Raw genomic sequence first — 20,414 nt, forward strand, 5'->3', positions numbered from 1 at the left:
AGCATCGTGTTTTTGGGGTTCATCCATGATGTAAGATTTACATATCTCTTATCCATTCATCAGCCGATGGGCATTTGGGTTGTTTCTGCTTTGGGGCTGTGAACGTTTGTGTACAAGTTTTTGAGCAGATGTGTGTTTTCAATGATCATGGGTATATGCTCAGGAGTGGAATGGCTGGGTCGTATGGTAATTCTACATTTAACTTTTTGACAGACTGCCAGATTGTTTTCCAGAGTGACTGGTTTGAAATCTTGATGTGGTGAAATCATGTGGCCAGATGGCCTTAATTTTAATTTTATGGAGAACTTCATTCTTTACATTATCTTTTTTCTTTTTTTTTCCTTTCATTTATAAAGAAAGGTTTTGCATAGATGTCCTCCTCTCAGCTAAGTCCTTGATGGTAAAGTAATGGTTTTCAAGTTTTGCTTCATGCCCTTAGGGAACGGTGCCTGGAGGAGGTGTGGTTGGGGAAATGACACTTGTCTTTTGTCTGCATGGTCACCTGCAATCCTGTTCCAGGATTCTTGTTCTTTCACGAAAACCAGCTCTCAGTCTCTCCTCCTTTGCCAGTCTGATCATGCCTTTTATGTTTCGACCTCATTCTTTTTGCCTTTTCTGGAACCGTGTACCTGAAGGGAAAAGCCTGTCCCTTGTCTGGTTTGCAATCTGTATTTCTCTCTGTTCCACTGGTTCTTTCTTTCCCCTTGTTTTAGAAATATGCTGAGGCCTCCCCTGACTGAAAATTCATCCTGATATGGCCAAGCCCTTTAATTGCCATCCTTTGCTTTCCTCTGTGGCTGGCACAAATGTCTTGAAAGAGTTGTTCACTGTGCCCCCCTCCCTGTCTTCTTTAGCACCCATCCACCGTGAAGTGTGGTTTCTGCCCCCTGGCTGACTACATGAACACTGCTCTCTTGACGGTTACAAGAGAAAGAAGTGTGATGTTGTATTCTCAGCGTGCAAGACACAGTTCTGCGCTGACCCTCCGCGCCTTCTTTCGTGCTTCCTCTTTCCCCGGATTCTCTGATTTTGCTTTCTCTAGTTTCTGCTTGTGACAGGTACAGTCACACTGCTTTCCCTCCTGGTGTCTTTGCCCATGTCACATTTGGTAGCTAAACATCTTTTTGTTTTTTTCTTTTTATAAACTTTTTTTAACGTTTATTTATTTTGGAGAGACAGAGACTAAGCATGGTCGGGGGACAAGCAGAGAGAGAAAGGGAGACACGGAATCTGAAGCAGGCTCCAAGCTCTGAACTGTCAGCACAGAGCCCAAAGCGGGGCTTGAAATCATGAACTGTGAGATCACGACCTGAGCCAAAGTCGGACGCTTAACCGACCGAGCCACCCAGGGGCCTCACTTTTTGTTTTTCTGTCCTACTTCTCAAGAGTCTACTCTTCTTAAGGCCCATGTCAGTTGCCAGCTTTGTGATGAAGCCTTGGAAAGTTTCTCCAGGTTGTGATGGTTTCTCTTTACTTCCTTTTCATCCCTCGGTCACTCACCTGTGCTTATTACAGTTCGAAGGTGGGTGCTGCCACCCCAGCCAGATTGCCCAACTCCTTAGCCGCCCGGGGCTGCTTCACCAGCGAATAGGTGAGCAGTCCTCTCTAATGCCAGGAAGCTTGAGAGTAGGTCTGGAGAAAGGACACGTGGCCTGACCTTGACACCAGGCTCCAGGCCCAAAGAAAAGCAGAGGTTTTGTTCAGTTTCAGTTTTCTGCCCTTGACTCCGATTTTAGGACGGAATCCTAGAAGACTCCTGTTTTCAGTCACCGTGGAAGGTCGGAGGTTCTGCGTGCCATTCTTCCCTGCACTAATTCCTTTCCCTAATGTAAATAGTGATCAAAACCACAACGAACCAACGTGCATGGAGGACAAATGGATTTTTTTGGAATGGCGAGCTCATTGATCACTTGTCTGTACAACAGTGAATGACTTTTTGGCTCGAGGTTTCATGTTACTAATTAAAAGGAACATATGGGGTGCGTATCGTTAGTTTCCTAGGACTGGCGCAACAAACTACCATGAATTTGGTAGCCTAAACCAACAGAAATGTATTCGTTCACAGTTCTGGAAGCCAGAAAGTGGAAGCCAATTCTCTAGGGAGAATTGCTTCTTGCAGGATTCAGCTTTGGGTGGCTCCTGGTGTCATTGGCTTCTGGCAGCTCAGTTGCAAACTTTGCCTCTGTCTTCTTCCCTGTGCTCTCTCCTCTGTCTCAAATGTCTATCTCTTTGCTCTTGCCAGGGCACCAGTCATTGGATGTAGGGTCCATTGTAAATCCAGGTTAATCACGTCTCAGGATCCTTAACTTAATCACACCTGCAAAGCCCCTATTTCCAAATAAGGTCACGTTCACAGGAACCGGGGGTTGGGACTTGGACGTATCTTTTTAGGGGATGCTATTCAACCCACTACGGGGTACTTTTGGGAAAATGTTTGAGCTCAGTGAGCTTAATGCATTGGTTTTTATTTCACTTTTATAGCATGGCTTTCTTCCATCGGCGATGAAAGCATACTCTTGCCATATAAAACTCCCCCATGAGCGTGAGTTGTGACCCTTGAAATGATACGATTCTAGAGGCGCAGCTGCAGTCAGCACAGCCTTTAAGCAGAGCAATGTCCAAGCCCTCTGGCACCAGAGTTTACTGCCACATGACATCCAATACAGACGGGCATGGGGGGCCTGGAAGAGCCTGCCACGGAATGACACTAAAGCATATCTCACGAGGGTCACTGAAGTTTTGCAGAGAAGTGCAATTCTTACTCTCTAAATGTTACTTACTCTAAGCTCTAATTTCTGTGGGCTGTCGATAACCGATAAGCACCACGACTGTCCACTTGTTGAAAAGCTAAGGAAGAAAGGGGGAGAATTACAACCACGGCTGAGTTTTCATTTGTGGCTCTCCCTTCAGCCACCTACGTGAACCACATAATGAGCTTCCACATGTCTTTGGCTCCCTGCTCTCCTCCATGCCCGTCCACAGCCTCCGCGCCAGGTAGCAGAATTTACGGACGTATCTCTCAGAATTTACAGCCGTCGGGGTTTCCTTTTTCTGCAGTGCCTGGAGTCCCCAGTAGAGAAAAATAAAATAAAACCTCAGTTTGCTCTTTGATGGTTGTTTCATGCGGTTCTGAGAAGGCCTGGAACAGGGCGTGTGAGTGTGGGCAACAGAATGGAACTTCCCGGACCATCGAGGAACATTCTGTCTGCGGCTCCTGCTTGGGTATGCAGACGGGGGTGAGGACTGAGGTGGGGACGGGAGCCTTCCCCGCTCAGCTCTCCTGACCTTTCATAGGTCGTGCTTAGCGTTCCCCTTGTACTGGGCGCTGCCTGTATGCCCGTTACTTAAATCTTTGCCGTAACCCTGTGAGGTACACCCGATTCTCGTTATTCTTTGTGGCTATGTGCTGTGGCCCCCGCAGATGGTGACTGAAAGTACTCATTGCTCCGAGGGGAAAATCCAGGGTTGTTGTCCTGCGAGACGACTTGTCAGCTGGTCCACACGTATCTTGTTTTCTGTGTGCTTCTGCGTAAAGACACCTTATTTTTAGTATATTGTTGATTCATTGACATTGCACTCAGGGCCAGCGGCACTGTGACTGATGCCTGAGTGAGGCTCGTCGAACACACATATTTTAGTTCTGCCGCACCATGCTGGGGGGCCATTCTAAACAGCAGAATCACCAATAAATAGCACAAAAATGCAAATGACGTGGCATTAAATACACCACGAAAAGTCCACTCGTGTACAGGATGACAGCTGACACAAAGAGGCAGAGCATTGCCTTGTTGGACCTCAGCTGGGGACGTGCCCCTCCCTCGGGGGCTGCCAAAGCACCACCAGCATCGGTGATTTGATTTCGGAGGACAGATAAATTTCAGTACGTGGGAAAAGGTACAGATATGGTAATGAGGAGCCTCAACTGTCATTGGGTCTATAATCCCCACCTGACAGTTGAAGAAACTGAGGCACAAGAGCTTCTGTAGCTAGCTCAGAGGCATAGCTGGCTGAGCTGGGAATCAACTCCTATTCTAGTGCCGTAGAAATAGCAGGGGCCACCTAGTATGCAGGGAGGGGTGTAGCTAGCGGCTTATGGGCTGTGTGCTAGAAACTGCGTTTGATGGATGAGACTTGCCCTGAATCGTTACAACCTGGGATCGAGAGCCACTGGACCCGATTTTCTGATTCAGGCTGGTGAAAGCAGGTGCCTGTGGGAAAGAAAAGTGGTGGGTTTAAGTTATTTGGAAGGCAGTCACCACCAGCTCAAGAAGGACAATAATCCTTTCTTCACATGTGTGCAGTTTTTCATTTCGCGGCGTGGGCTCCGGTGACCTCTGAGTTGAATAAATTGTCTTCTCCCCTCGGAAGGGCTTTAAAAAATGTTGGCTGAAGTGTTCGTGTCAGTGAGATCTCTCAGCCCGGGGCCCAGATGGCCTGACTCTTTTCCCATTATGTGTGGCAGGCTTCTCTGAGCTAACACAGCTCACCCATGACTTCCTGCAGAACTGGCAGGTACAAAGCCTGGAACCCTGGGCCAGACGGTGATTCACAGGAAGCGCCTAGAGAGGCACAAAAGATTCCTGCTGCAGGAAGGGGCTGGAAGGATCTGTTGCAAAGCCTGTACATTTACCTTCTTAAAAGAGAAGAAGGGTGGAGGTCAAGGGCACAGTTCCCAGAACAGGGCCTCACGTCCAATGAGTAGGAGGTAAATGCTTTACCAAGATGTCAGCCCCTCAAGGTTGGTCTAAGGATGACTTTTAAAGGTTTTCTTCCCAGCCCACCTCCAGTGTCCCTCTTCCCCATTCGTGAGTTTCATAAGTCAATCTCAGTGACATGGGAAGTTCCTGAGAAGATGAAATTTTTTTCCCTTAGGCATCGCATGATCTAGGTTTCCTGGAACTTTTCATTCTCTAGATCTCTCGAAGTGATCTTATCACTCCACCTTTGTTTAAAAAGTAAATTCTGCTTAAATGTTGGGTAAAATAGGTGTTTGGTTTTTTTTTTTGTAGTTAGTAATGGAAATCCTTTTTAGTCTGGTTAATAAATAGTTTTGTACCAACTGTATGCTATGCGCTCTGTTCTTCTGTGCTTTTTTTAGGGAATAATTTTGGTGAGACAGTGTGTATCTATCAGTCCCTTGTACTGCCTGAAAGGTGGTAAGAGTTTACTGTATTGCCTCTTATTATTTTTTTCCTAGCTTTTAAAAACTCAGGTTTATATGTATAATATTAGAAATTAAAAACATATAAAAATATGTGCAGTATAAACAACACCTATGAAGTGAATATTCTTGTAACCACCTTCCAGGGCAAGAGATAGCTGCCTTTCATCCTGTATCCCCCACTCCTGATTGTATCTAGACCTTTGTGATAGTCATTTCCTGGCTTTTCTTTATAGCTCTCCCACATATGTGTGCACCTTAAAAGTGTATTTTCATTTTTGCCTGCTTTTAAACTTTACCTAAGTGAGACCAAACTGTGTGAGAGCCATCCAAGTTGCTATGTATAGCTTGGTTTGTGATTCTCATTGGTTTATAGGGCATCCGTTTTGTTCATCTGTTCTGTTGGCAAACTTTTGGGTGGTTTCCATGTTAGGGCTATTATACAAGGTTTCGATTTTAGAGTCAGCACATAAGGTAAAACTGTTCATCCTTCAGCCATACTGGTCTCAGATACACCAAGCACGCTGCTGCCTCAGGGCCTTTGCACTTCCTGCCCTGCCCACTTAGAATGTTCTTCCTCCACTTACCTGTATGCGTAACTCCCTCACTTTATTCAAGTCAGTGCTCGAAATCATTTTGTCATAAAGTGCTTCCCTCACAACCCTTTTTAAAACAGTGTCCCCATGCCCTTTCTCTGTCCCTCATCCACCATGTGAATAAAGTGCTTCAGAGCACTGTCACCTGACATAACTGTCTGCTTCTTCCCACAAGACCGTGAGCCTACTTTTATAAGCTTAAATAGCTAAAAAATGTTAATTGGCCCGTGAGTCTGGACACAAGGATTCTAGACTCATTTCTGCCATTCAGAGCCCTGTGAACTCGGGAAACAACAATTCATCATTCAGCAAATATTTATTGAGCATCTTCCACGAGCCAGGTGGTGTTCTAAGCGTTTGCAGTATATCACTGAGCAAAGTAGGTAGTGATCCTGTCCCCATGGGGCTTTTATTCTAGTGGGAGAGGAAGCAGCAAACATAATAGGTAAATTGGAAGCTAAGTAAGTGCACAGGAAAAAGAAAAGGCAGAGCATGGGCAGGGGAGCATGCTTGCCATTTTAAGTAGATTATTCAGGGCAGGCTTCATTGAGGAGCTGGTGTTTATTTTATTTATTTACTTATTAAAAATTTACTCTTAATGTTTATTTGTTTTTGAGAGAGAGAGACAGAGTGCAAGCAGGGGAGGACAGAGAAAGAGGGAGACACAGAATCCGAAGCAGGTTCCAGGCTCCGAGCTGTCAACACAGAGCCCGATACAGGGCTCGAACTCATGAACCGCGAGATCATGACCTGACGTTGGACGCTTAACCAACCGAGCCACCCAGGCGCCCCGAGGAGCTGATGTGTAAATAAAAATTTGGAGGGGAGAGAGTGAGGTGTGTGGATACCTGGGGGAAAGCATTCTAGGTAGAAGGATCAGCCAGTGTGACTGAGGAGTTCAGGGAACAGCGAAGAGGCCAGAGTGCCTGGGGTGTCATATGGGGCCTCACAGAACACTGGATGACTTTGCCTTATATTCTAGACTGAATGGGTTTTGAGGGAGGGGTGACGCGGTCTGATTTACATAGTAAAGGGATCACTTTGGCTGTTGTATTAGGGATGGAATTGGTGGGAGGCAATGGTAGCAAGAGGTAGATCAGCGGAAAAAATAATTGGAGGGATTCTTACATAAGATGTACCGTCCCACCCTGGCTCACCAGATCCCAGACTCTGTGGTGTGGTGTGTTAGTGCCTATTCCTTTTATCTTTGGCTCGGGGTCGCAGGGGCAGAGGCGGACATTTTTTTTCACGTAGAGCCAGTGGAACTTTCTGATGGCCTGGAGGTAGGGGACAAGAGAGCCGAGGATGACGTCAAAGATTTTGGCCTGAACGGTTGGAAGGATGCAGGTTCCATTATCCAAGCAGAGCCTGCTGGTGGGGAGGCCCGTGGGAGGACCAGGCTCTTGGCTTTGACCACGGTGTGCTCGAGCCCTCTATCACACATCCACAGAAATGGGGAAGAGGCAGGAGGCGTAGGAGCCTGCGGACACAGGTATAGACTTAGGAACCTTCCTCACGTAGGTGGTATTTGAACCCCTGAGACTGGGTGAGGTGACCAGGATGAGTGTGAGCAGAGGAGGGACCAAGGACTGGGTCTCGTTCTCCCGAGCCCTGGCATCTCCTCAGCCTCCCTGCCCGCCTCACAGGGTTTCTGTCCGGGCCATCTGCAGGCCTGACGGCACCGTACAAAGGCATGAGACACAATGGCCATGGAAGGCACGGAGCCCAGGAGCACGGGACAGGCAGCAGGGCCACAGCACAGGCCCCGCGTCGCTGCTTTTCATCCTTCACGCTGAGGCGGGTTGTGACTCTGGCATTGAAGGAAGTCATGGACTTCGGTGGTGACGTGCTGAGAAAAACTCCCAGATCTGTGGAGCCATGTTTACACTGCGGTTAAATAATGGATCTTGTAAGCTTTGAGAAAGAGCCAGAGTATCCGGCAGGAGGGAAGGAAGGAAAAAGGGAGGGAAAGTAAGGAGGGAAGAAGGGAGGCAGGGAGGGAGGAAAGACAGGAAGAAAGAAGGGAACGAGGGAGGGGGAGGGGGAGGGAGAGAGAGAGAGAGAGAGAGAGAGAGAGAGAGAGAGATGGAGGGAGAAGGGGAAAAGAAGGAGAGGGAGAGGACCTTGGATCCACCTGCCCTGTCACTGGGAGGTTTCCTTAGAGAGGAAGGGAAAGTTCTGGAAACCAGGGGCTCCATAGGCAATTCAGTTCTTGGTGGGAAATCGGTTGAGGAGTCCTTAAGTAGTCAAGGGGGTGCCACCAGACAGCCTTTGGGGTCTGCCTTTTGAGACCTTTGGTTGCTGTTTACTGGAGATTTTGTGTCTTCACTGTTTTGGGGATTTCAATCTTTTTTCTTTTTCTTTTCTTTTTTTTTTTTTAGTTTATTTTGAGAGAGAGAGAGGGAGAGAGAGAGAATCCCAAGCAGGCTCTGCATGATCAATGCAGAGCCCAACATGGGGCTCAAACTCACAAACCATGAGCTCATGACTTGAGCTGGGATCAAGAGTTGGACACTTAGTGACTGTGCCACCCAGGCCTTCAGTCTTAAACCGGAGAACACGGACACACAGCCTGTCTGTGGGGAGAACAGTAAAGTCACTGCAGCTGTGGGCATCAGCAGCCAGCCTGGTATGCTGTGGGGACTTCCAAAATCTTTTACACGTGGTTGGTAGTGAGGACTCATGGAAAGTTCTGGAAACTCTTGGTAAGCAGCCTTAATGCCCACTGGCACTTGGCACCCGCAGTCCCTAGGGGGGGAGTCCAGTGTTGCTAGGTCTTGAGTCTCCTGTGAGCTGTAGATGGGTGGAAAGGAGAGACTCTGGAGTGATTCAGTCTTGTGCTCCCCGGTGGGGTTAGGGGTGGAATCATCCTACATTTTGGGAGTGAAAGCCGCTTCTGCTTCTAATGTAACTTCAGAGCCACCTCTCAAATACCCGAGGTTAATAAAATATTTATCATCAGCAGATGGTGGCCAGGGGCAAAACAGCTGCTCTCACTTTCTTTAGAACCTTTTAGAAACATTATATGGGGGAGGGGGAGAAAATGAAGTTCCTGACTCAACCTGCCCTCCCTCCCTGCCTTCTGTCCTCCCTGGGCTACTTGGGCTCAGACCTCAGGGCCTTTGCACTGAATTCTCTTTACACAGTAAAATTCCCTTCACAGTCTCTGGCACACAGAGGTTCCCAAGCTCTCTAGTTGTTTGCTTTAGACATTTCTTTCTTCTGGTATCTCCACTCCAAGGGTTTAAAATTTTAACATAAAGTGGATTAATGCCGTGGGTGAGTAGTGGTACAGGATAAAAGGAGCAGGGACTAGCATGCCAGAGCACAGAATCCGGGATCCAGTGAGCCAGTTGGGGTGGGGTCTGACAGAACCTTCTGCATGAACACACACCCTCCTTCACCTTCACCTTGACCAGTGTTTGGTTGACCAGATGCACAGGTCAGATTCCACACTCAGGAGGACGGAGGGAGCCACAAGAAAACACCACGGGTCAGAGTTATTGCTCACCCAGAGGCAGAAGCTCTCGATTCTCTTTCCTGTTGTATGTCCCCCCACCCAGGTGTCAGTGACCAGGCAGTCTGACACTCATAGGATGCCGGGGCAATGCTGCTCACAATTAGGGAAGGGCGAGGCATGGAGAGAACTCTGGAGGCAGCCCCTGTCTGGAGACACGAGCCCTTCCAAACGGGCCTAGTGTTGGCTGTCCTGTAGAGCGTCCTTTAGGTGTGCAGATTAAGCAGGAGAGGCTGTGTTTTACATTGGCCGGAGCCACGCATGTTCATGTGTGAGCGTGTGTGTGTTGGGTGAAAGAGAAGAGAGAGAGACAAAGAGGGAGGGAGAGAGAGATTGGTTGTTAGAGGCAGGGGGACTTGCCAGGGAGGCACCTGTCATAATTTCAAAACATGCAAAGAAATTGTGGATTGCTAGAAAAGTGGCTAGGGTATTCATGGTCAAATGTTGTCGGTTACCGATTATGCAGGTGGATACTGGCTAATTTCTAAACCTGCTTTTGGGAAGCTTTAAAAAGGTGACCACAATGAATTATGTCTGAGATTTCCTTTAATAGGTCACTTTGCTGCTTTCGACAAGTACTTTTATTTGTTTATTTTTTATTTACTTATTTTTTTGACAAGTACTTTTGAAGCACCTTCTTTGTGCCCGACCCTGCCAGGTCATGTGGAATGTCAGAAGGTCCAGGGTACAATCTCTGCCCTAGAGGAACTCACCAGCTCATTGAAGAGTCAAGACTTACACAAATGAAGCAGATTCGGGGACAAATAAAAGAGTGGCTTCAGGAAAGCACTAGGGTTTCGTGGCCCGAGAGGGACGTGTACCATGGCATCAGCAGCCATGGCTGCAGCTTCTGTGTGCCCCTGGGGTCTGGATGCCAGGAGGGGACGCCCCAGGGGAACTTGCCGGTTTGTGCAGGGAGCGCTTCACACGGGTAGCTGTTATCTGAGCCGCTCCATTCGTGAGTGTATCCCCGTCACGGCATTTGGATGTCACATCTGTGACATGTACTGCTTGGAGCCACCCCACTGGGGACCTCATGCTTTGAGGACGCTGTCAGCTGGCCACCTAAGCACCGAAAGTCAAGCAACTCCGAAGGCTGGTCCCTGTCTGCAAAGCAGGATAGTGTTACTTACTCTTCTGACCTCAGATGGTTGTGTAACAGGAAGGATGGGACGTGGAAGCCCTGTGCGAAGCTCTGTGTGGTACAGAGATGGTGTGTCAGTGGCTGTAAAATCTGTCAGCGGAAAGCAAGTGATGACGGTACCCTTTGCGTCACGGGCACCTCTCCGGTGTCTGCCTGCCCTTTGGTATTCCTCTTGGCCCAGCTTTCTGTCTTCCTCAGCTCTCACCTGGTCTTTCCAATCACCCCACTATCCCTGCTTTTTAAGTCTAGCTCTCCCCGTGAGACCTTTCCTTACTCCTCAGGCTGTTGAGGTGATAGAAACACAGGTGCATTTCTCCCTAGTCTACATGTCTGGCCCTGTCCTTATTCCCAAACCCAGATCCTGACCCCTCTCTGACTGCCCTGTGAGCTCAAGGTCAGCCTTGGCCTCCCTCCTCTGTGCCGTCCCAGTTAAAGGCATCCCTGGCCCACATCCGCTTTGACTCTCTCCTCGCACCTCCGGGCTGCGTGCCACAGTGCATTAGCACTGCCATTGCCTGCCTCAGCTGCACTGCGGCGCGGCCTCTCATGACCGTCCCCGCCCGGCTTCCCCAGCCACACCGTCGTACGTGCTCACCCCAACCAGTATTTCACATGATGGGGACACATGTTTTTATTAGCAGAACTCCACCTCCCCGAAGAAACCTTCCTTGTAACCCCAGCAAATGAGATTTAAATTGAGCGGCCGTTCTTGTTGTGGCTGGTTTGTGGGCTTCTGTCTTTCTCTGCCAGGGGAGCCCTGCTCATCCCCTGCTGCACTCCACCCCCACAGCCACTCCCGGGCCCCTCACATAGGACCTCAAAGTTCAGGCCGTGAACACCACACCTACTGTCTCTTAAGCCTCCTAAGCCTTGTCCTTGTTCCTTCTTCTCCAGAGTTATTTCTGAAACCCAGACCCGACAAGGCTCAAAATCCCCTTCACTTTTTCACAGTTCAGAGACTAAAGCCCGAGCCCCAGCACTGTCATCAGTCTGACCCCAAATGACCTTTTCTTCTTCCCACCCCTCCATTTCCGTGTGTGCGTGCACCGCGTGGTGGAACCACTCAGGGACGCTGGAAATTCCCCAGCCCCGTGGGCCCCTCAAGCCTCTGTGTGCTGCTCCTGCTGTTCCCTCTGCAAGAATTCCTTTCCCTGGGCTTCTCTTCCTGATGACAGGCTGTGCCTTCGTCAGGTCTGGGTTAGATGTCACCTTCATGAAACCTTTCTTGAACTCCTATCTACACACAGGTTGTCACTCCTTCTCTGCTCCTATGACATTCTGTTTATACTTAACTTTTTAAAATTTCACTTTCTCATTACATTATAGTTACGCTAAGGGCAGGGGCAATGTCCTCTTTGGTTTCAAGTCCCCCCGAAACACCCAGCCTAGTGCCCAGTATACAGCAGACATCCATTCCATGTTCATCGAATAAACAACTGAAGGAAGGAAGGAAGGGAGGAAGGAAGGAAGGAAGGAAGGAAGGAAGGAAGGAAGGAAGGAAGGAAGGAAAGAAGGAATCTGACATGCTCGTTAACGCCTGGGTGGCCAGGGCACCGAGGCCTCATTTGTGTCCTCTTTCATTGGCTCACCACTCTTAAGAAGAAGGGCTTTCTGCGTTTCAGCGTTTGCATGTCGGGCAGCCTATGTGAAGGCAGGGAGACTCTGATAACAGTGTGGCTGTGCTGTGTCTGCTTCCCCACAGGTGGCCCCTTTCTGGAATGCTCTGACCTCTTCGTCCAGTCCCAGCCCCTACACTCCACCATGCAGCTTGAGGGATTTGAGGATCCGGTGTCTCAGCCCTCTGTCTGATGTAGATAGCTGGCCTCCTGATGGCCTTGGTGCGAAAACCCCATCCCCACCTTTCCTCCAGTTTTTACAAGTGGGTCCTGGCCAGCTCTCCTAAGTCTGAGTCTCTGATTGGTAGCCTGACCCCCACACCCCTGCTGCTGCTGAACCCCATTTTGCTGACTAGTACTTCGCTTCCTATTACAAGATTTCCCCAGTGCTAGCTTCTGTTTAAATCTCAATATTGACCTCCAGCCCGTCTGTCAGCTACTCCTATCCCTCCTTCCCAGGGGTCGTCTGCTTATCTGGGAGTCTTCTTCTGGTCCTCCTTTGTCATTGTCTCACGTCACATCTGCAGGTGTGTTGGCCACCCCCACGATCACGGGACATTCTAGAGCTCTGCTCCAGAAAATGACAGCCCTCACCATCCAGATGAACAAGCCGGAGAGCTCGTACCTTGTCCACGTTCCCGAATAGTGTGCTTTTCTCTACACCACTGTTCTAATCCTCATACCTGTCGTGTCTCACCCGAGTTACCTCTCTTGCATGTTAATGAATTTCCCAGATCCACTCTCAGCCTTCTAAAGCGTTCTCCACACTTTAACCAGAAAGGGCTTTGAACATGTAATTCTATGCATGTCATATCACATCCTGTTTGAAGCCCTTTTACATCTTACCTTGCTTTTAGGAATAAAGACCACATTTCTAGTCAATGTTAGAAAACACTATGGCCAAATCACTTTGTCACCAATGTTCTCTTTCTTCCAATTCCTACACCCTGCTCCCTCCCACCCCAGGGCCTTTGAATGTGTTGTTTCATTTGCCTAGAACATAGTTCTTTCAACTTAAAGCTCAAGCACCCCTTCTTTATGATGTCTACCTGATGCTTTCTCTCACTGCCTCTCAAGGCTCCCTGAACTCCCCCTTTATAGCACCTACCCTGTTTTTCATTATATAGTCACCTGATCATTAATGTGTTCCCCTCCCTGGGCTGTAAGTGAGGTCCAAGGACCGGGATCATGTCTGTTTCACTCAGTTTTACTGAGCCTTGCGATTAACATGAAGTCAGTGCTTCATACATATAATTAGATGAAGGAAGTAGCCTCAGCATGACCCGCCCTGTGCGTCCCACAGAAGCTAACCAGGGCCATGTACAAGCATGTCCTGAGTATGACACTTTGCGGCTCACCTCCTCCATAAGCCCAAGCACGGATACCACCTTGTGAAGGGTAAATCATTAAGCAAACATACAAGAAGGGGGCTACTGAAATTCTTACTCAACATCCACATTGTTTACTGGAAGTATTTGGATATGCGTATTTTTACCACTTCATTTTCTGGTAAGGAGTTTGGTGGCTATTCCGTGCCATTGTGCTCTAAATTTATGGTGCTTCCTTGAATTCAGAACCGGTGAAAGGTTCACCTCTTCTTGTGAATTGTTTTCTTCTTTTAATCTCACGAGAATTTTATTCTCCCATTGGATTTTCCTTCATGTTTTTGTTGCTGGGATATGTAGTGCTAAATTTCATGTTTAACATAGTAAAATTACCTCTGCCCAGGTGTCTGGTCTGTTCTCTGCCTTTTTCAAAGTTACTTATTTATTTTTGTTTGTTTATTTATTGCATGTGTAGGGGAGGGGCAGAGAGAGAGAGAGAGAGAGAGAGAGAGAGAGAGAGAGAGAGAGAATCCCAAGCAGTCTCCGTGCTGTCAGCGAGGAGCCCAACTTGGGGCTCAAACTCATGAACCGTGAGATCATGACCTGAGCTGAAGTCAAAGAGTCTGACGCTTAACCGGCTGAGCCACCCAGGCTTTGTTCTCTGCCAGTTTCAAAGTGATTTTTAAAATTGTTCTATTGTGCTATGCTTAATTATCGGAGACAATAATTCATACCTTGTCATTAGAAACATATGTATTTATATATTATGTTTTATATTATAGGGTATATAGTGTACCTTTTATTGTTATCATATGTTACATACATGGGATGCATATGTTATATATATTACATACATTATGAAATGCTTATACCCTTTTTTTTTAAACACCACAGTGATAGCAATCCATATTCTTCATTTGGAGCAACGCTGGTGAGAGATGATGAAAAGAATTTGTGGAGCATGCCTCACGATGCGTCCCACACAGAGGCAGACGACGACCGAATCCTGTACAATTTGATAGTCGTTCGAAATCAGCAGGCCAAGGATTCAGAGGTAAGCAAGCCCCTTTTGAGATCTTGCTGTGTGCCGATGACAATGGCCAATAACACATAGCGGTGAGTGAGAAGGCCAGCTGGGAATAAAGAAAAGAAGGAAAGGGGAGATGTTTGGAATGAGGGCAGGTATTTTAGCAGCCTGTGGTTGCTAATTATAGCTGGTCCTGGTAGACCGGCTCAATAAACAGATAAGACTGACTTCCAGTTATTACCTCAATTATGCAAGGGTTACAGAAACAGCAAAGCAGTGTTGCCGAAGACAGTTTATCATCTTGCATGGCTTAACCGGTGCTTCTGTAATTTTTCCGGTTGTGTAGCAAGCCACAGTTAGAAGATTCAGACTGACGCTGAAGGATATTTTGTGTTATCACTAATTGTGAATCAGTGGAGCCTGAATTCGTTTTATTTCTTTTTCCTGTTTATTGCTTGTTAAATTGTGCCTCTTGATTAAATGGCAGCGTATCATAACTTTTGTGATGAGGTGTGAAATGCATCTTTTTTTTTTTTGTTACTAGCAATTTTTAAAATTATTACTTTTTCGGGGCGCCTGGGTGGCGCAGTCGGTTAAGCGTCCGACTTCAGCCAGGTCACGATCTCGCGGTCCGTGAGTTCGAGCCCCGCGTCGGGCTCTGGGCTGATGGCTCGGAGCCTGGAGCCTGTTTCCGATTCTGTGTCTCCCTCTCTCTCTCTGCCCCTCCCCCGTTCATGCTCTGTCTCTCTCTGTCCCCAAAATAAATAAAAAAACGTTGAAAAAAAAAATTTTTAAATTATTACTTTTTCAGAGCAGTTTTAGGGTTTTAGAGAAACAGAGCAGAAAAGTGCAGCCACTCCTTCCAGGGGCCACAGTTTCCCTCATTATTAACGTCTTGCACTACGGCAGTGACTTACATTTGTTACAGCCAGGATTGATACATTATTACTAGCTAAACTCCACAGTATATCAGGGTTCACTCTTTGTAGCATATGTTCTAAGGGTTTTGATAAATGGATAATGGCAGGTGCTGGAAACACTCCTAATGAACTCTTAGCCCCAAGTTACTGGTACAGGAACACTAGAATATTGAAAAGGAGAGAACTCTAGTAAGTTAAGAGGGGGGTCATGTTTTATTTTCTTATTATAGTACTATATATAAATACAATATAATATAGTATTGTGGGTGTAATTTTCCACATAATACTACCTAGGTTTTCTCTAAATTCTGCGTTCATCAGTTAGTTCTGAGTAGATATCTGTATTAACTATAGACCTGCATGTTTTACTTTGTATCTTATAGTAACTAAGAGTAGGGACATTGCAAACCCCAGGCACTGGCTCTGAAATCAAGTACCAGAGAGGGTGTATGTGTGTTGTTGGGGGCAGGTGGTGGGAGATGGGGGGGGGGGGGCGTAGTCATCTGTTCCTTATCTAGGTTTCTTTATTTTTGCTAATTAATTGCTAACTATTCCCCCCCCCCCCCCAAACATTCATTAGCAGGAAGTGATAACTTTTAGAAGTTCCATATGTGCTTTATTCTGGTGCGGCTTGGATACTTTTGGGGGTTAGAAGTGAGTGTGGAGGGGGGCATCGCAGGGTGGGGGCAGGGCTGAAAGTTGCCTCTGGTTTTTGACGCCTGGGGGGAGGGCGGGCTTGGAAAGTCCGCAGGGGCTGTTGATGAGAGTCCTTTCTTGGGTATGGAGTGCTGAGAGGACAGCATCTGCTGGACATTTGTCACAGGGTTTAACTCAGGGGCCTAGCATCCTGCGAGTGGCTGTGTTCCTGGCTGTCCCCGGCATCCCCTGTCCCTGGCACAATTCGCTTCTCTCCTAGTAACACCGAAAGCACATCCTAAAGCCGCTGGGGCCAAGCACTGCTGCCTGGCCGCCCTCCTCGAGCATACGGACAGGAATGCGTCACCTTGCTTTCCCTTGGTGAGAAGAGCCAACCCCTTACTCCGCTGAACTGGGCTGACCAGCTAGGATTTCTTTCTGCTGGTGAGAATAGACTCCATGCCCCCACCATGCCCAACGCGGGTAACAGCAACAGGGCCGTTAATACATGGCACACCCCTCTCTCCAAGGCCCCAAGTAAGTGTGGAAGGGGCCGGAAGGGGTGTTTGGAGCTGAGCCCGGCAGCTCTCCCTGGAGGAGCTCCTGCCTCTCTGCTCCCGTTTGTCCTTCCTGTTGGAAAGCCAGTGCGGAAGACAATGCAAGCTGTGAAATACTGTGGAAAAGCACAGCTTCCCAAGTGGCCTGTTGAGTCATCTCTGTTCTGCTCTTGGGCCTAGGTGGAGGGCCACGCGGGAGGCCTTTTCTTCCCCTCGCCTGAGAACTGGAGTCAGGCTCAGCTTTGCAGGTACTCTGTAACTGAGACGGCAGTCAAGTAAATAATACACAGATTGATGATAACCACACGTGAAGTGATTTGAAATATCTCTGCTCACGGTGCTTCCTTTTTTTACCTGTAAAATATATATATGTACACAAGGTATATATATATTATATATATATATAATGTATATATATGAAGTATACGCATATCTGTGCTCATGGTACTTTCTTAAGTGTAAAATATGTATATATACACACACAAGGTGTATATATTATATATATATAATAAATATATAAAAAATAATAAACACATATCTCTGCTCATGGTCTTTCCTTTTACTAAGTATAAAATATATATGTATATATACAAAAGGTATATATTATATATATATACATTATATTATATATATTGTATATATTTTGTATGTGATCCTATTATATGTGTAGGTATTATTATATATTATATATGTCTATGTAATATGTACACATGGTTAAAAAAGGTTTCTCATATTTTCTTCCAAAAATTTGAAATGTATAGAAAAGCATATATTAATATACGTATTCTTTTCCCCCACATTACCTACTGTTCCTCACTTTGCTTTTTTCTACTCAGTAATATGTTTTAGACATAGATCCACTTCAGGATGCTCTAGATTTATGTCATTGCTTTGGGGGAGGGGTCCCTAGTATTCTCTTACCTGGATTTGCCATCGTTTATTCAAGCAGGCCCTACGAATGTTCATGTGGATTCGGGTGTATTGAGGCAGTGCTGCTGTGAATATCCGTATAGACTCACGTGACCTTTGGTAGATTTTTTTCGGGAGTAGAACTGCTGGGTCAAAGAGGATGCTGGAATGGCCACGGCGCCCCCACTTGGAGGAAAGTAGGAGAAGGCAGTGGGGGCCGCAAAACTGAAGAGTATTGGAGGCTCACACGGTGTGTAAGGGGCACAGCTGCTGGGCTCCAGAGAGCTGGTGGCCTGGCTGAAAATGTGGATCTGGAAGTCCTAGAGCTTTTGATTCTTAAGGGAAGCTGAAAATCCAGATTTACGTATAAAATGTCCAGATTTTTAGATTAAAAAACGTGTCAGCTAACAAAATGTGTATATGGGCTGCAAATGCTTAGGGAACATTTACAACAAGGGTGACTACTACGTATTATTATTGTTATGTTGTCTAGTATGAGTGAACAATGAATCCACCATTGATTAAGTAGGTAGAAGTGGGAAGCCCGTGGGCTTGTGTTTTAAGTTTTGAATAAGTTCCTTGTTTGTTACTGTTGCTCATTTTCTTTTTCACAAAGGATAAAACTAGCACAATGTTAATAAAACAGGATTTTAGTTCTGAAAGAAAAACAAAAATTTTTTAAGTTTATTTATTTATTTTGAGAGAGAGAGAATGAGAGAGAGAATGTGCAAGCAGGGGAGAGGCAGAAAGGGAGGGAGGGAGGGAGGGGGAGAGAGAGAGAGAGAGAGAGAGAGAGAGAGAGAGAGAGAGAGAGAATGAATCCCAAGCAGGCTCTGTGCTGTTAGTGCAGAGCCCAATGTGGGACTCAAACTGCTGAACTGTGAGATCATGACCTGAGCCTAAATCAAGAGTCAGATGCTTTTCCCACTGAGTCACCCAGGTGCCCCTAAAGGAAAACAAATTCTTTTTTTTTTTTTTTTTTTTAACGTTTATTTATTTTTGAGACAGAGAGAGACAGAGCATGAACGGGGGAGGGGCAGAGAGAGAGGGAGGCACAGAATCCAAAGCAGGCTCCAGGCTCTGAGCTGTCAGCACAGAGTCTGACGCGGGGCTCGAACTCACAGACCGTGAGATCATGACCTGAGCCGAAGCCGGCCGCTCAACCGACTGAGCCACCCAGGCACCCCGAAAACAAATTCTACCTACTAAGGTATAAGAAACCCTAGAGATGCCTGCATGGTACCATTCAGAAGCTCAAACAAGGTATTCAGGGAAACTGAACGTTATGTTTTCCCTTGAGTAGCAGTAGCATGCCGAGAATGTCCGTATTCGGAAGTCTCTGAAAAATGAAAAATAATTTCAAAACAGTGTGTGTACTATCTCCATTCCCCTAGTTGAGGAAATGCTGCAGATAGCGAAGGCTAAATTTGCAGCCTTTTCCCAAAATGGAAAAAAAAAAAATCAGAAAAGAAGTATATGCAGAGTAAATCATGAAGCAAAAGCATGAACTTAGAGTGACTTGCACTGACAGAAGATGTAAAAGTAACATTTGTTGCAATCGAATAGAATGCACTTTCATTTGCAAAAGCTTCAAAAGCTCATTGGAAACAGACTTCCGGTAGAAGAAACGATCCATCTACAGACCTCCAAGCAGTGGAAAACTTACTGCTCTTGACTTTGAATGATGCTGTGAAATACTTTCTGTTTGCGAGTAAGTACTGCCACTAACTCAGTGTCGTTAGCTTATTCTCGTTAAACCAATTGTATTTCACATAGTGCACCCAGCTCTAGGGAGCTTAATGATGGCTTATGAAATTTCAGTGCCTCTTTTTTATTTATTTGTATAAATAATTTTAATCATTGTGGTCTTGTCTTCCAAGATATTAATAATAATGAAAACAGTGCCAGGCACTGTTCAACCACTTTACATATACTAACCGTGTCCTCTGCACAACAACTCAGCGAGGCAGGTACCCTTGCTGTTTCTTTTGGAAGCCGCTTGCCCGGGGCCACACAGACGAAAGTGTGAAGCTGAGATCTGAGTCTTGGCTTTGTGAATCCAGAGAGGTCCTTTGTAAAGAGCACCACCACTGAAATCGCGAGAGAGGAATAGACACTGTCTGCAATTCGAGGCAGATGTCAATATGGGTGAGCCACGTCTGGCCCAAGTCTCTCTCTGTGACTTGTTTTGATGCCAGAGGAGTGAACAGCATTCTCAGATCAGTGGGACAAGAGCTATGTTGAGTCTGAGGATCCTGACTTACTTGGTTGTGACATAGCAGAGCTTTCAGGGGAGCGGGGGAAGTGCTAATCCATGCTGATGGCAGTAGTTAAGGCTCCTATCCCGGGCTTCTGTTTTAATGGCTCCAAGACGGTTTCTCTTGTTCCCTTCCATCCCTTCTCCACTTTGTTTGGTGTTCTCTGACTTAGGTTATTTGGTGTCTCTTCTGATGGTTCAGTAGCAGTCAACATTTTTATTCCGCTAAAAAAGACTTTTTTATACCTGTTTCTTTATGAAAATAAATGCTAAAAACCAGATCATTCTTCCGAACACTTTTAAGCACTATTTGGTGCAACATTGGTAATGTTTATTTGGTGTAATCAGTGATAGAAATTCTATGCCTATTTAAAAAAAAATTTTTTTTTTTTTTAAAATTTTTTTTCAACGTTTTTTATTTATTTTTGGGACAGAGAGAGACAGAGCATGAATGGGGAAGGGGCAGAGAGAGAGGGAGACACACAGAATCGGAAACAGGCTCCAGGCTCCGAGCCATCGGCCCAGAGCCCGACGCGGGGCTCGAACTCACGGACCGCGAGATCGTGACCTGGCTGAAGTCGGACGCTCAACCGACTGCGCCACCCAGGCGCCCCTAAAAAAAAATTTTTTAACATTATTCATTTTTGAGAGAGAGAGAGACAGAGAGAGAGAGAGAGTGTGGGGGAGGGGCAGGGAGCAGTGGAGACACCGAATCTGAAGCAGGCTCCAGGCTCCAAGCTATCAGCACA

General features: G+C 46.6%; 1 protein-coding gene across 2 annotated transcripts in view; it reads left to right on the forward strand.

Annotated features, from left to right (window-relative positions):
* MREG (melanoregulin) overlaps positions 1–20,414 on the forward strand; it is a 62,308-nt gene that overhangs the window by 6,661 nt on the left and 35,233 nt on the right. For both annotated transcript variants that reach the window (XM_058705819.1, XM_058705814.1), the window contains exon 2: positions 14,254–14,413. In XM_058705819.1, coding sequence (XP_058561802.1) covers positions 14,321–14,413 — 93 coding nt within the window. In that variant the 5' untranslated portion in view covers positions 14,254–14,320. The remainder of the gene's footprint in view (positions 1–14,253; positions 14,414–20,414) is intronic.

This window comes from Neofelis nebulosa, chromosome 2, assembly GCF_028018385.1.
Source record: "Neofelis nebulosa isolate mNeoNeb1 chromosome 2, mNeoNeb1.pri, whole genome shotgun sequence".
NCBI classification, from domain to species: Eukaryota; Metazoa; Chordata; class Mammalia; order Carnivora; family Felidae; genus Neofelis; species Neofelis nebulosa.